General features: G+C 35.1%; 2 protein-coding genes across 9 annotated transcripts in view; one reads left to right on the top strand and one right to left on the bottom strand.

The window, feature by feature from the left end:
• Positions 1 to 14885, bottom strand: part of LOC142984784 (uncharacterized) — a 391275-nt gene that overhangs the window by 92169 nt on the left and 284221 nt on the right. The gene's annotated exons all lie outside the window — the stretch shown is intronic.
• The window catches only part of LOC142984944 (P protein-like), a 91234-nt gene that overhangs the window by 37395 nt on the left and 38954 nt on the right, over positions 1 to 14885 (top strand). For 3 of the 8 annotated variants that reach the window (XM_076132833.1, XM_076132835.1, XM_076132834.1), the window contains exon 3: positions 14331 to 14479. In XM_076132833.1, coding sequence (XP_075988948.1) covers positions 14331 to 14479 — 149 coding nt within the window. Of the gene's footprint in view, positions 1 to 14161; positions 14480 to 14885 lie in introns of all 8 variants that reach the window. The other 5 variants (XM_076132836.1, XM_076132839.1, XM_076132837.1 and 2 more) reach the window with 3 other exon arrangements.

The raw sequence follows: 14885 nt of genomic DNA, 5'->3' as shown, positions 1-14885 counted from the left end.
CATAGAATTCCACTAAACTTCTAACACGAATACAATTAGTTTATTTTCCTTCTTGAAATTATCTTTATTTCTAAACACTATCTAAATACTAATGATAAGAATGATAATTAGATTGATAACGTGGTATCTAAACGTGAATTCTTTACTTAGACCTTTTCAAGTTATGTGTGTATTAGAAATAATTAACACTCGCTTTAACTGTGAAGGAAAGCATCGTGAGGAAACCTTGCATGTCTAAAATTTGTTTAATACATTTATTGAGGGCGTGCAAAGTACCCCAACCCGCACTTGGCCAGCATGGTGGACTCAAGGCCTAACCAAAACACTCTCGTTTGGAAGGAGACCCTTGCCCAGTAGTGGGACAGTTGAGGACTCTTATCCTTCTAATATTATTGGTATATAGGTAGCTGAAGACCCAGAATAACACATACGCTACTTTTTATCCCGGCGTTTCCGAGGGATCAGGATTTACACCGGAAGGGTTTCCACGCGGCGAAGTTGCGGACGGTCTCTAGTTGTTAATATTTTCAAGACGATGCTATAACTGTAGTCTGAAAGGTCTACCTCTCATTATGATTGTTAGGTTTTAGTTTCGATTCTCGGATAGACAATAATATAGTAATAGATGGTGCTTCTGTGTCCAATAATTAGTATTGTTTGCGACGACTACCAGGTCTACAGTTCGATTTTCGTCTAAGGTATTTGTTTTATTTCAAAATTTATTTATTCTTCCACAATGCTTTCGATGCCAACAAAGATTATATCTATATGTTTGATACTAGTTTTACTCACTGTTACGCTCATGTAAAATTGGCAACATCTACGTATATTATTACATTTCTTCCCAGACCTTTTTAAAGGGACAACACGTGATTATTCTGACTCATTAATACAGTAAACAGTTTTTATTTGGCAACATACATAATAAAAGTACCTACTAATAACTCAACGTTGTCTGGGCTATGGTAGTAAAGAACCGGTGTGTGCCAAGTTTTTAATTAACTTATAAATGAGAGATGCTTCACAATATGACTGGGCGTGTAGCGTATAAAGCGCTTATTATTATTATATGTAAGGAAAGGGATCCGACGGCTTGCATGCAAGGGAAACTCTCCCTTGACACGCTTCAGAACTTCACGACATTCCTGTGACCGTTTTAGCATGCCATAGTTTTCGACAATGTGCCCTTGCGTTTCCGAAGGATCATTTTTCTTGCCGTGTGACAGGTAGATTTTTTTTATTTTAAATCGCAGATTCGGTATCAGTATCCTTTACTTAACATCCCCCAATTTTTAAAAATATATTTAGTGTACAGAATTGGCCTCGCCGTAGATTTAATAAATGTTTTTTTAACCCAATACTGCCACCGCTGGACCAGGATCACTTCCCAAACGAAAAAAGGGTTAGGCCTTGAGTTCACCACGCTTTTGTATGCCTTCAATATAATCATAAATGAATGAAACAATTTTTTAGACCCTGGCACTGAACGGTAAGGCACTAAATCCCGTTATTGGTATTAATAAGTAATGCAGAATTCACCAAAATCGATTCAGCAGATTTATCACAAAACGTGGCCGATAGACTTTGCCATTGACGTTATATATTATTATCAATATTATCATTCATTGAAATGATAAGATACACTTAAGTAATTAACAATGACATTTAATTTGTTTATCTTTAGTCTAAATTAGACTAATATATTAGTCGATTAGTCTGCATAGGTCGGGGATTTGACTTTTAAATATTGAATACGAATGAATTCCCGTGTCTACGCTTGCGAGAAAAATTTCAGCCCCATTTTTACCCTCTAAGGAACTCCTTAGAGGCGAATCAACTAATATTTTCTTCGAATTTGACTACGCCTTTGCAAAATTTTGTCAAAACTGGTTCAGTAATTTAGCTGTAAAACGCAATAGACTATCGCAATTTTGCATACGATGATTTTTATTGGTTATTGCATGTCCGTCGGCTATTGCATGGTTGGGTTATAGGTTCGATTTATACACTTTACGTCCTTTGCCTGTAAAAAAATATCTTTGCAATATCCGAAGATCCAAACATACAATTGAAACAAGTATCGTAGAAAGTTACCAATCCGGGAATTGAACCCCAGACGTCGTGATCAGCAGCCGCATACATAATTACTCAGACACAGAAAAATAACCTTCATAAATGCTCAAACAATATTCAAAAACATCAAACCGTGATAATTTTCGTAAAATTAATTCATTTACTTGTAAATAATGAGTTGCTGACGTCATAGCTATTTATATATTATGCTAATTAAAGTAAATAGGAGCTCGTGGCTAAGTAAAAACAGCCGCGCAGATCGATCTATCAGGTTAAGCTACGCTTGCCGAGGTTGTTCCGTAGATGGGTGACCATATTATAAATACTAAGTTCCTCCGTGTTTCGGAAGGCACGTTAAATTGTGAGTCCCGGCTGTCGTTTTCATAAATCTTTGACAGTCGTTATCAGAAGTCAGAAGCTTGAAAGTCTGACAACTAGTCTTACCGAGGGGTATCGTGCTATAACCCAGGTAACTGGGTTGTGGAGGTCAGATAGACAGTCGCTTCATGAAAAATATTAGTATTCGGCTAAATCCGGTGAGACTGGAAGCCGACTCCAACATAGTTGAAAGAAAGGCTAGGCTGATGTTAATTAAAATAAAAGTATGTGTTATGAGCGTGATTTTAACTAATTACGGTTAATTCTCACGGTATTATTTTTATAATTATCACTAGTTATTGCTCTCGGATCTGTCTGCACGAACGCTCACAATAGAAAATTATGTAAAAGCTAGCTAGTTTTTACCTGCGACTTATTCTGCTAAGATATGTTTTTTAGGATTCCATACCCAAAGGGTAAAACGGGACCTTATTACTAAGCCTCCACTGTCTGTCTCCAGGCTGTATCTCATAAACCGTGATAGCTAGAAAGCTGAAATTTTCACAAATGATGTGTTTCCGTTGCTGCTATAACAACAAACACATATATAACATTTTAAATACACTATTACAATTTTTTAAGGGAGGTCCCCATAAAATAAACGTGATATTTTCCTATTTTTTGATACGGAACCCTTTGCCCGCGAATCCGACTCGCACTTGGCCGGTTTTCCAAGGGTCCCCTTTCAAACGGGGGAGGGGTTAGGCCTTGAGTCTACCACACTGGCCAAGTGCGGGTTGAGGACTTTGCATGCCCTCAAAAAAGTATTAAACAAATTTTAGGCATGCAAGGCTTCATCACGGGAGGAGACCCTTGCCCAGCAGTGGGCCATTAATTTGTAAAAAAATTTAAAGACTTCATCACGATTTTTACCTTCACCATTAGAGCAAGTGATAAATACTCGTAAATAGGAAAAATGTTATCAAATTCAGTTGAGTAGTTTTGTAGCAATAATTGTACAGACAAACGCAAATACTGACATAGTTTGAGTGATAAACTTATATGCCATGACAATATTATCGTTACATTGTAACAACATATTTAACCTACTTAGCATATAAATTGAAAATAAACTATTTTTAGTTTTATCAAACATTTTGTTATTTAATTCAATTCAGTATATATTATAGCCAGTTGCGCTCACCGGTCTTTAAACAATCTATGGGTTAGGCAAACCTTGGCGCGGTCACTCCATAGATGGGTGACATAATAGTCGTGTTTGAACTGGGCATCTTTTTGTTTTCTAGTCTTTGCCTACACCTATTAGAAAAAGGCGTGATTTTATGTTTTTAATAGACAACTCCCACACTAAGAATTGTTCTTGTGCCGCGGGGACTTTTACACACATACAAACAACGGACACAAAGTATCTGACCCGTAATGTTATGGGAATCGAACCCACGACCAACCGACGCAAATGGTAGCGGCGTGGCGACCTAAACCACTGCGCCACGGAGGAGGCTTGACGAAAAAGTTAAAGAAATCTGTTAGGCGCATTTAAATATATTTTAAAATACAAAATGCATTTGAAATCACATTATTGTTTGGTTTTCGTGATAAGATAACGCAAAGAGCTGTATGACAACATGTTATGTGTGTCAACTTATGTGTTGAAATAAAAACATTGCGACATTTTGTAAATATATACATCTGATAATTTAGTTTTTGAACCAATATACAAATATACTACCAAAATTACAAGACCGTGCGTTTTATTTTGATGTTAGAAAAAGAGGGATTGATAGGGTTAATTTTTAAAAAAATAAGCTTATTTTAGTCCCAGGTCTTTTACTATATTTGTGTCAAATTATATCAATAACAATAAATATTTTCGGCTGTTTGACCATGAAATTGAACTTGGGAGTGATTCGAAAAAACTAACAAATAGACTTTTATATTTTTTATTATATTAGTAAATACGGATGGCACAGTAGTGTAGAGTCAAACTACCAAAGCCCGTGTTGGGATTCGATTCTGTACTCGAACAAAAAATGTTTTTTTAAATTTAATCGACCAGAAATAATTGAGAAATAATGGCCTTCGTAAAATTTGAACAAAGACATTTGACATACCATTCAATTCAGCAAAGTCTTGAAAAACTTAAATTGTAACTACTCTATCTCCGGAACTAAATCCACGCCCTTGTCCTTCTAAATATTAACAAAAATATCAAAAGAATCGCGGCCCCGGTTATAAATATACTGACCTTATGTTACATGTGCTGACCATGGAGATGTGACACAAACAATCAGTACTAAAGGAAAATATTTACCAAGGGCTATGGTTTCTTGAGACAACTGGCAGAATAATTTAACCGTTCAAGAGTTAAATTATTTAATCTTGAAAAAAGTTGTTTTTTTTTTATGCTTCCGTAGCGCGGGTTAGTTCCTAAGTACCCCGATCCCCGAGACCCCCGTCCCGGAGAACCCCGAATTATTTTGGTCTTGATAAGCTACTAGCTGACCCGCGTAACTTCGCTTGCGTCACATAAGATAGAATGGGTTAAAATTTTCCCCCTTTTTGTAACATTTTTTAATGTAACTCTGCTCCTATTGGCGGTAGCGTGATGATATATAGTCTATAGCCTTTCTCGATAAATGAGCTATCTAACACTGAAAGAATTTTTCAAATCGGCCCAGTAGTTCCTGAGATTAGCGCGTTTAAACAAGCAAACAAACTTCAGCTTTATAATACTAGTATAGATACAAGAGCAAGATTATGAATTACACAAAGCGTGAATCATATGGTATATTTATTATGTAAATAGATAATTGTAGGGACCGGAAGCCCTTTGTTTATATTTTAGTAGTTCAAGGTATGGAAAATAACAAAGTAATATTTTGATATTGTTTTTTTACTTGTTTTGGTTTCTTTTTCCTGTTTGTGTGTTTATTAAATTAAGAATGTCCTCTTCTTCGACGTCGTTTAAAATGTATAGGTGCTAATGCAAGATTCTTGGTAGTTTAAAAAATATACTTATTACAAGCGGACTGACCCATCTTCGTCCCGGTTTAGTACAATTTAATCCCGTTGAACCCATTGTGAATCCCGGGGGAATTTTTATTCCGTTAATCCCATACAAACCTTGTCCCAACAGTTGCAAACATATCTATACTAATATTATAAAGCTGAAGAGTTTGTTTGTTTGTATGTTTGTTTGAACGCGCTAATCTCGGGAGCTACTGGTCCGATTTGTAAAATTCTTTCAGTGTTAAATAGCCTATTTGTCGAGGAAGGCTATAGGCTATATAACATCACGCTACGGTCATTAGGAGCGGAGTAGCAACGAAAAATGTTACAAAAACGGGGAAATTTTTGACTCATTCTCTTAGGTGACGCAAGCGAAGTTGCGCGGGTCAGCTAGTCGAAAAATAATTATCCAATTTAGTTAAGTTGTTGAAAAGTTATGCGCGTACTTAAATTTCGGTGATTCATTTTTATTTATATGTATAGTGTTATTATTTATAGTGGCTTCACTCGCTTTCGCAGCTTCATCCCCTACTATTTAAACCACTTAAGGATTGAATTTTGTTTTCCAAAGTAGCCTACATCTTTGGATATGACAGACTTGATATGTACATATGTATGTATGTATGTATGTATATATGCAAAGTATTCAATCTTTGACGTAAAACATCATAATGAGTGACGCACTGAAAAGCCACTGAACTGTGATGAATGCACCGATTGTTTATAAACTAGGTAAGCAGAATTAACGATGTACTGAGATCCATCTTATAAAAGATACACTGTTTATTTAGGTCAATGGTTTCAAAAACATAATTTACTAAAGGCCGCCCGCGAGTTCATCCGCATGGAAACCCTTCCCGTGTAAATCGCAATCCCTCGGGAACTCCGGGATAAAAAGTAGCCTATGTGTTATTCTAGGTCTTCAGTTACCTACATAACAAATTTCATCGTAATCGATTCAGTAATATTTGCGTGGAAGAGTAACAAACATCCATACAAACATACTCACAAATTTTCGCATTTATAATATTAGTAGGATAGGATCGTAGGATACCGATGACATTTTCAGAATATCTGAGTTTTGACAAAAAAAAGGGTGATCAAAATTAAAAGTTATGAGGTAACAAACAGAAAAAAAGTACAGTCGTATTGAGAACCTCCTCCTTTTTTAATGTCGGTTAAAGATGAGTCAGAATTTTTCTTCTATATAAAACGTATTTTATATAATAACAGTAGGTATAATAAAACGTCGTCTTATGCACACGTGTACTATATACTTAATCTATGTCACGTGAATACATTTATTTACATAAACTAAACCATTAGTAATTCTCGTTTGTTTTACTATTAATTAAATGATTTTATAGTTCGCGCTGTGTTCGTCTACAGTTCATAGGGTCCCTGGCTTGATTCTCTGTTCAGGCAAACTGTTAGGACTCTGCGTCCGATAGAAGGTGAGGTCATTTTTTTGGGATAAAAGACCCTACGGATACCGTTCCGATTGTCATAAGAGTGAGATTTCGTGTTATTTAGTGTGTTCACTAAAAACCGTTATGCCCTTCAAAGGTCGTGCGTTCGATTCGTTCTGAACAATTTATTTGTGCGGTCCACAAATAATTTTGTAAATTTTGGAAAGGGGGCTTTGAAAACCGTATGACAAGTCCTGTATGACAAGATGTATGGATGTGCATGATCGGAAAGCATTTATAGAGATCTCTACCTGTAGTGTTCTTTGGTCTCTACCTACATCTGAGGGTTAAAGGGTGTGATTTCCGGCTCCAAAAAGGAGGGAGCCCTAAATTTGACGGCAATCGACGATTGAAAATTAAAGGTCAGAATACCTTATTTGTTTTCATAACTTTTAAACTCTCGCGTTGCATGTTTAATGTATAATAGAATACGGGAATTAACGCGAACACGCATTTTACCTTAAAATGCCTAACGTTTCGGCGCAGGTTGCACTCTATTATACATTAAACCTTATTTGTTTACCCGACGTTTCGATCGAATTGCATCGACCGATAGTCACTGGCAACTAGTTATTTTTCTTCTTAGTTATCAATAGTACTTAAGGATTAATTTACATGATTAAGGTACTAAACAGATACCTAACACTGTAAAGTACCTGACAGTTGATATATAATGTTCATGAACCGTGTTGGGTGTCGTATGCACCGCTGCGCTGACAGGAAACGATACCATGCACTCGTCATATGCACTCGGGTTACGTAGTCAACATAACTTGGTAATGATATAAGAGGGGGGATAATTTGGGAGTCCGGTTAGGGGATGGGTTGACTGTTTATTTAAAAGGGAACAGTTTTAGGGGACTCGTTATGGGTTGGTTTGGGGTAGTTTTTGAAACTTGGTTTTAGGGGAAATTAAGATTAAATATGATTGAATTGTTATGCAATTTAGGGGTAGGTTAGAAAATAGTTTTGTTTAGTTTTGGAGGAGAACAAAAAGGAAGAGACTTTTCCAATCGGGCGATATCTAATATATAAAATTCTCGCGTCATAGTTTTCGTTACCGTACTCCTCCGAAACGGCTTCACTGATTCTGATGAAATTTTGTGAGCATATTGAGTAGGTCTGAGAATCGGCCAACATCTCTTCATACCCCTAAGTGACACTTTTTTTTACATGGCAGAACAACGTCTGCCGGGTCAGCTAGTGTTTTATAAATAACTGTTAACTACGTTAGGGGTTAGTAAAGTTATGTTTATTTGTGTCTATCTATCTTATAAAGGCTCGATCTATTAAGAATGTGTTACAATTATTACTAACCTCCCTTGCTTCATTCACATCCATACATGTTGTCATACAGGACCGCCGCGCCGGTTACGAGTAGGTACCACCAGACCTTTTTCAATTCATCAGTATTGCCCTGTTAAAAAACACGTGACGGCCCAAAAAGAAATCACGTTGAAAAAAATCATAGATCTATGTTTATTAAGAACTAGATAATTAACATTAGATACTCATGATTTTATCATCACGCGTCACATCTTTTTCCTCATAATGTGCGTTACAAACATACAAAATATTTATTTAGATCTCAAAATGCCTCAAAACGGCAAGGTTAGAGGAAAATCGTTTTAAACGTTAATTCAAAAACCTATGACCTGACGAGATTGAGTCAGAATAGTAAGAGCCTTCCTTGTATTATTCATACTTATTTATACTCATCATCAGTCTAGCCTTTCTTCCAAGCTATGTTGGAGTCGGCTTCCAGTCTCACCGGATGCAGCTGAATAACAGTATTTTACATGGAGCGACTGCCTATCGGACCTCCACAACCCAGCTACCTGGGTTATAACACGATACTCTTTGCATTTATCTATTCTAATATTATAAATGAGAAAGTTTGTTTGTTTGTCCTTTTTTCATGTCACAACGGCTGAATCGATTTAGATATTGATAAGGCGAAGCTGATATCCCGAAAACGTATGATTATTGCTCTTTTTTGCAGGAGAAGCTGTTTGTATAAGTTTGTTCTAATATCATTTAGCCGATTATTCTATTTGAAGAGGCTTAAATCTAAGACTGCCGTTTGGATCTGATATTTTTTAAAATACCAATATTTGACCCGGTGACTCGGTGCCCCTCATTAACAGCTGAAATAACGTCTTAGTATTGTATTAACAATGTTTTTATGATTTTCTTTACGATGTTTACAAAGTAGACTGCTTTGTTAGTCAAAGTTTTTATTACCTTTTTAACACTAGTCATCACACGTCGTTAAATAGACGTAAAATGCAGTGTACTCTTTGGAAATAGGTTGCAAAGAATGATTATGAAATAATTAGTATCTATATACAGAAGGAGAGAGGCAAAAATGTCAGGTGCGTAGTACTCGTAACCGGCGGTCCTGTATGATGGATACAACATGTATGGATGTGAATGAAGTAAGGGAAGTTTGTAAGGATCGTATAAAGTAGCGTTTTTTGGTAAAAAATACGAGATATTATGTATATATTTTTATTATTGCGGTCAGCTTGCAGACCACCAAAGCAGCAAATACCTATAAAATCAACAGTACTAAACACTGCAGGTAATGTCATTGTCTTAATGCATTTAACATGCGTTGTCCCTCATGAATATGAATGAGAGTCTGTTTACAACGTGTTGCTTGTATAAATGTATGTATTATATAGTATTGTGTGTGATTTTGTATGGAATTTAATTGTATGAATAGACTTCTGGTTTTTTTTATGGAATAGTTGCTTTGAGACTGGACTTTGCTTGCGTTGATGGAATGAAATAGTCTATTTGATTGGTGTGGTGTTGAGCTATACATTTTGTTAAATTTCTTCAAAATCGGTTTAGCCGTTTCGTGGTATTTTAAGTTATCCTTTTCAGGATAACTTTAAAATGAGTTCAAGTAACCAATATATGCTTACTTTCATTTATTATGTTCATTATATTAAGACAATAGTTTAGTAGCAACAAGATAATTTGTGATCTATCAGTCTGCCAATTTTCATCAAAACCTAAGCAGCCGTTTTGCCGTAAAAGAGGGACAAGCAAACACATATATAATATCAGTAGGAATACAAATAAAACAGTAGTTTAACTTTTCCATACTTCTGTATTCTTTATTATAATTAGAACTAGAGCTATCCAGTTCTTCTTAGGTCTCGGCCATGGTCGACAAGCCCTACTTCCCGTACAACACTTGAAAGGCTTCAGGTTCAAATCCGATCCGTGAGTCAAGGGGAAATTGTTATTACTAGATTTTTATAACAACATACTTTAGTACGATGAAAAGTATAGATTTTTAGCAGTGAAAAACTTAAAGTAATACTAATTAATTTAATCTAGAATATTTTTTTTACAGATAATTACTTATTTTTGCGTCAAAATGGCTGAGATTTGGGAAAAATTTGGCAGGGACTTAAATTATAATCTAGGAAAGGCTATGGTTTAATACCAAAATAGGCAGGAGAGTGTAAATTACAAAAGTTTTTATCAACTAACAACTACGAATTTGGGCTACAGATTAGAAATGCTGATCTTATAAAGAACTACAAGATTATAAAAAGTAATATAATTTTTTAAGAAGTTTTAAATCACTCTCTCATTCTTTTTTGTCATATCTCACTAAAAAGTTTTTCCTATTCCGTCCCTGGAAGCAAACCAGTGACCTTGCGATACTTTACTACTATTTTAAAAGGTACTATATAATTATAAACGTATTTTATAATCATTAGCGATATAATTCAGTCGCGACATACTATTTATTTTATCTGATCTTGTATGACATGGCTCGGGAGAAATTGTGTACAGTCGGACTGAAAAAAGTGGTAGTATTTTATTTAAATCGTTTTTATAAACACTCTAGTCATACAAAAAAAGCCGAGGTTGATTAGTGGATGGGTGATCTTATACATATCGAGTTCCTCCGTGTTTCGAAAGGCATGTTTATTGTGGGTCCCGGCTGTCACTTTCGAAGATCTTTGACAGTCGTTAACAGTAGTCAGAAGCTTGAAAGTCTGACAACCAGTCTTACCGAAGGGTATCGTGTTATCCCAGGTAACTTGGTTATGGAGGTCAGATAGACAGTCACTCCATGTAAAACACTGGTATTCAGCTGCATCCGGTGAGACTGGAAGCCGACTCCAACATAGCTTGGAAGAAAGGCTAAGCTGTTCCACTGCTGGGCAAGGGTTTTCTTCTGTATAAGGGAGGGGTTAAGCCCTAAGTCCGCTCCGCTGACCAAATACGGGTTTCCTAATATAAAAATGTAAAATAATAAATAATTACTTATCAATTAAAATAAGAATACCAAATTATACACTTTGCTTAAGAAATACAGGTATCAAAAATTGTTACTTTAAATACTTGTAACCACTAACCACGGAATAAAGGTTTTTAAACGAAATATATTTATTTACTCTATATTCCGTGCTTGTAACAGAGATTTATTTGGTCCACTGTACATTTTCCTGACCACTTTCTTTCACCTTACGCAGTAAAGCTTTCCCTCTCGCAAGTGACCAACATTATTTATTTTAACGTTGGGAAATACACTGCTTTGTGGTCATTTCTGTAAAGTAATATATGTGAACAATATCTAGTTTAATTCTTCAAATATCCTATAAAACTTTGTATCTATCATTAAACTACATATTAGGTTGTTAATTTTTTATAAATTCGATATATCGTAATAGTAAATTACTTTTGTAGTGGTCATCTTAATGTGTCACTCACCGGTCGGTAAACGATCTGTGGGTTAAGCAACCTTTGGCACGAACGTTTCATAGATAGGTGGCCACTTAGTTGTATTTTTGCTGCCTATCTGCTTGCTTTGAAAATCACGTTAAACTATTCCGGTTATTGTCAATTAAGATAACAGTCGTTAAGCCATGTCAAAGACGGCTTGAACAACTTTGACCCTAGCCCATAGCCATTTGCGCTCACCGTTCGGTAAACGATCTGTGGGTTAAGCAAATGCTGGCGCTATCATTCCATAGATGGGTGACCGCATAGTGGTATTTGAACTGGGCGTCTCCATGTTTCGGACGGCACGTAATAAGTCGGTCCCGGTTCTTGTCGATTAAGATAACAGTCGTTAAGCCACGTCAAAGGCCTTTGTGGTGGCTTGAACAACTTTGACGCTAGGTTGACCACTAACCATACGATAACCGTTTTTATATTAACGCAACGTGCATCCCAGCATTAAAATAATAATTAATAAACAGTGCCACGTGTGATAACTAGTTGTGTTTAGAAACAACATGTTCGAACTGACGGAACTGGACGCCATTTGTAGCGCATCTCCGTAAGTTTATCGTTTCTTTATAACTCACGGTAAACGGGCTAATTGTTTTGTGTGTAGTGTGATATCACGTGCAGAAAATACTCTAGATTTTATGTAGAAGTTGGAAATATACGGAAAATAAGATTAATACTAATTTAAAGACTAATTTTTGTATGAAATGTAACTTCCTACTACGTTATTTAAAATTAAGTCCTTCTCGTGTTTGCGTATCTGTATGTATGTTTGTTTGCAATGAATTCAATATCTACTGAGCGTTTTTTTGTTATAGATAGATTGATTTAATAGTAAGGTTTTAGAGTTTTGTGTTAATTGGTTCACAAAGTATGGCGATCCTTGTATATTTCGAAGAGAAATTTATTTGCATTAAAGCAATACAATGTCTGTCGGAATCGCTTCTATAAAGTGGATTATTGAATTTTCCAAATTGAATCAGTAGTTTCAGAGATAAGTACTTACAAACCAACAATCTTTCCACTATTATAATATTATTCTAGAAATGTATGTACTATAATTTGTTAGTTTTAGTCGTTTCGGACATTGAGAGGTTAAGATAACATCTTAACAGTATCTTTTATCAAATATTTGTATATACTTTACCTTGAAATAACTTTTGATATGAAAACTTAATTATCTTAATTATTAAGTAAATAGGGAATTTGTTTATTAAGGTTTTAGTAAACTAAATTGTTAGTGTTATTTTAATTAGTTATTTTTGTGATAACTTTGGTCTGTTACTTCATTATGACCTTTTATGTCTAAATTTTAAACCATTTATTCTCCTGAATGACGGCCTCCGTAACACATAAGGTTATGGTGGTTGCCACGCTACAACTATCGCGTAGGGAGGTCGTGGGTTCAATTCCCACATATCTTTATTAGTAAAACTTTTACGTGATGCCAGTCATTTTATAGGTTTGTGTTTGTTTGTCTGTCACGTGCTAGTCACGAAACTAATCTGCACTAATATTTTATTATAGGCAAGAGAAGGTTGGGTTTTCATAGGTTATAAAAATATTTGTTAACTCAGTTGTCCCCTTAAATGTAAAGTTTGATATCTATTTAGTTTCAAATTGATGTATGACTTATAACATACACACATACATAATATTACGCCTATTTCCCATAGGGGTAGGCAGATACCAAAGAACACCGCTTGGTACAATCCTTATAAACTTCCCTTGCCTCATTCACATACATACATGTTGTCATACAGGACCGCCGGTTACGAGTAGCACCTGACCTTTTTACAAGACATCACCGATATGATCTGTGAATGTCTTTCTAGGCTAATAAATATTTATAAAAAACATAAATTTCGCCTCCATATCTAACTTAATTAGAATTACAAAATATTTTTTCAAAACGTTTATTATTTTGTCTCATGCGAGAATCAAACCCTGTTCCTATAAAGACGAAGCTCTTCGAAGCTGTTATATTAATTATTCATTGCACTTTAACATACATTAATTTAATGTGATATATTCATTGAACACGTCTCATAACAGAATGCCACAAATCAGTTTGTATTAGACTAGAGATTTTAACGCTTCAGTTGATCATAAATATGACAAGGAGATATAATAACACAGTTTTTAACTAGAATTATTATAGGATTATCGAATTGTTATTTGCTCTGTGCCTACTTCTATGGGGAAAAAGGCGTGATATTAATATTTAGTTATCAAAATTTTTTTTTTACCCCAGATTTAAATGTCATCTTGCTGAATTTTTATTTAAATGGCATAGCATTTGGCAATAAGAAAAGCAACTACCACATTAGTTAATAGTTAGTTATTTAGTATAGATGACAATAAGATACCATTTAGGTTCATCATACCGAAAAAACAATTATTTGGCGCTTACGAAACCGTTTTTTATTGTATAAATTGCTTATAATTTATAAACGAGCACTATTTAATACTACGACAAACGAAACTGCATTGACAACTTAAAAAAGTTCCCAACCAAATAGTTTTCATACCTCTACAATAACCAAACTTCAAAACAGTAACTTCAGAAAACCTTTGTCAACCAAAAATTCTCAGTGTAATAATATGAAAAAAACTTTATAAAAATATGGAGAAACTAGTTGAGAAATTCCGCGAATGGCGTGGTATGTCTGACAGGAGGGAGGATCTGTCCCGGAGCCAGTACTCTCTCGTGTCAAGTGGTGATCTGACGGCGGGAGCGCTGCAGCTGTGGCTGGGGTTACCTGATGAAGTCAAGTATGACCCAGCATTGGAGCAGTTCAAGCAGTTCTATGAGAAGGAGCATGGTGAGTTACTTTTTGCTATAGATTTACTATTATATATACAAAATATTGTCAATTTATCTATATAAGTATGTATTTAGAAGTATATAAGTATGTTTATCAGTTATTTGGTTACCATAGTACAAGCTCTGCTTAGTTTGGAATCAAATGACCGTGTGTGAGTTGTCCAATGATATTTATTTATTTATTTTTATAATGTGTAAAATGTGTTTTAGGTTATGTTTGCATGATATTATGTGCAGAAAACAGTGATGACTAAGTGGTATAGACATTCGCTTTCTGCGGTAGTGGTTTATGGTTCGAACTGAAATAATACCAATGATTTTTCGAAGTTATGTGTGTATTAGAAATAGTTATTACTTGTTCTAATGGTAAAGGAAAAATCGTGATGCTTCTTTGCGTCCTTGAG

Source organism: Anticarsia gemmatalis, chromosome 28 (assembly GCF_050436995.1).
Source record: "Anticarsia gemmatalis isolate Benzon Research Colony breed Stoneville strain chromosome 28, ilAntGemm2 primary, whole genome shotgun sequence".
In the NCBI taxonomy this organism is placed as follows: Eukaryota; Metazoa; Arthropoda; class Insecta; order Lepidoptera; family Erebidae; genus Anticarsia; species Anticarsia gemmatalis.
Note: the sequence above shows the minus strand (reverse complement) of the source record. Positions and strands in the feature narration are given on the sequence as shown.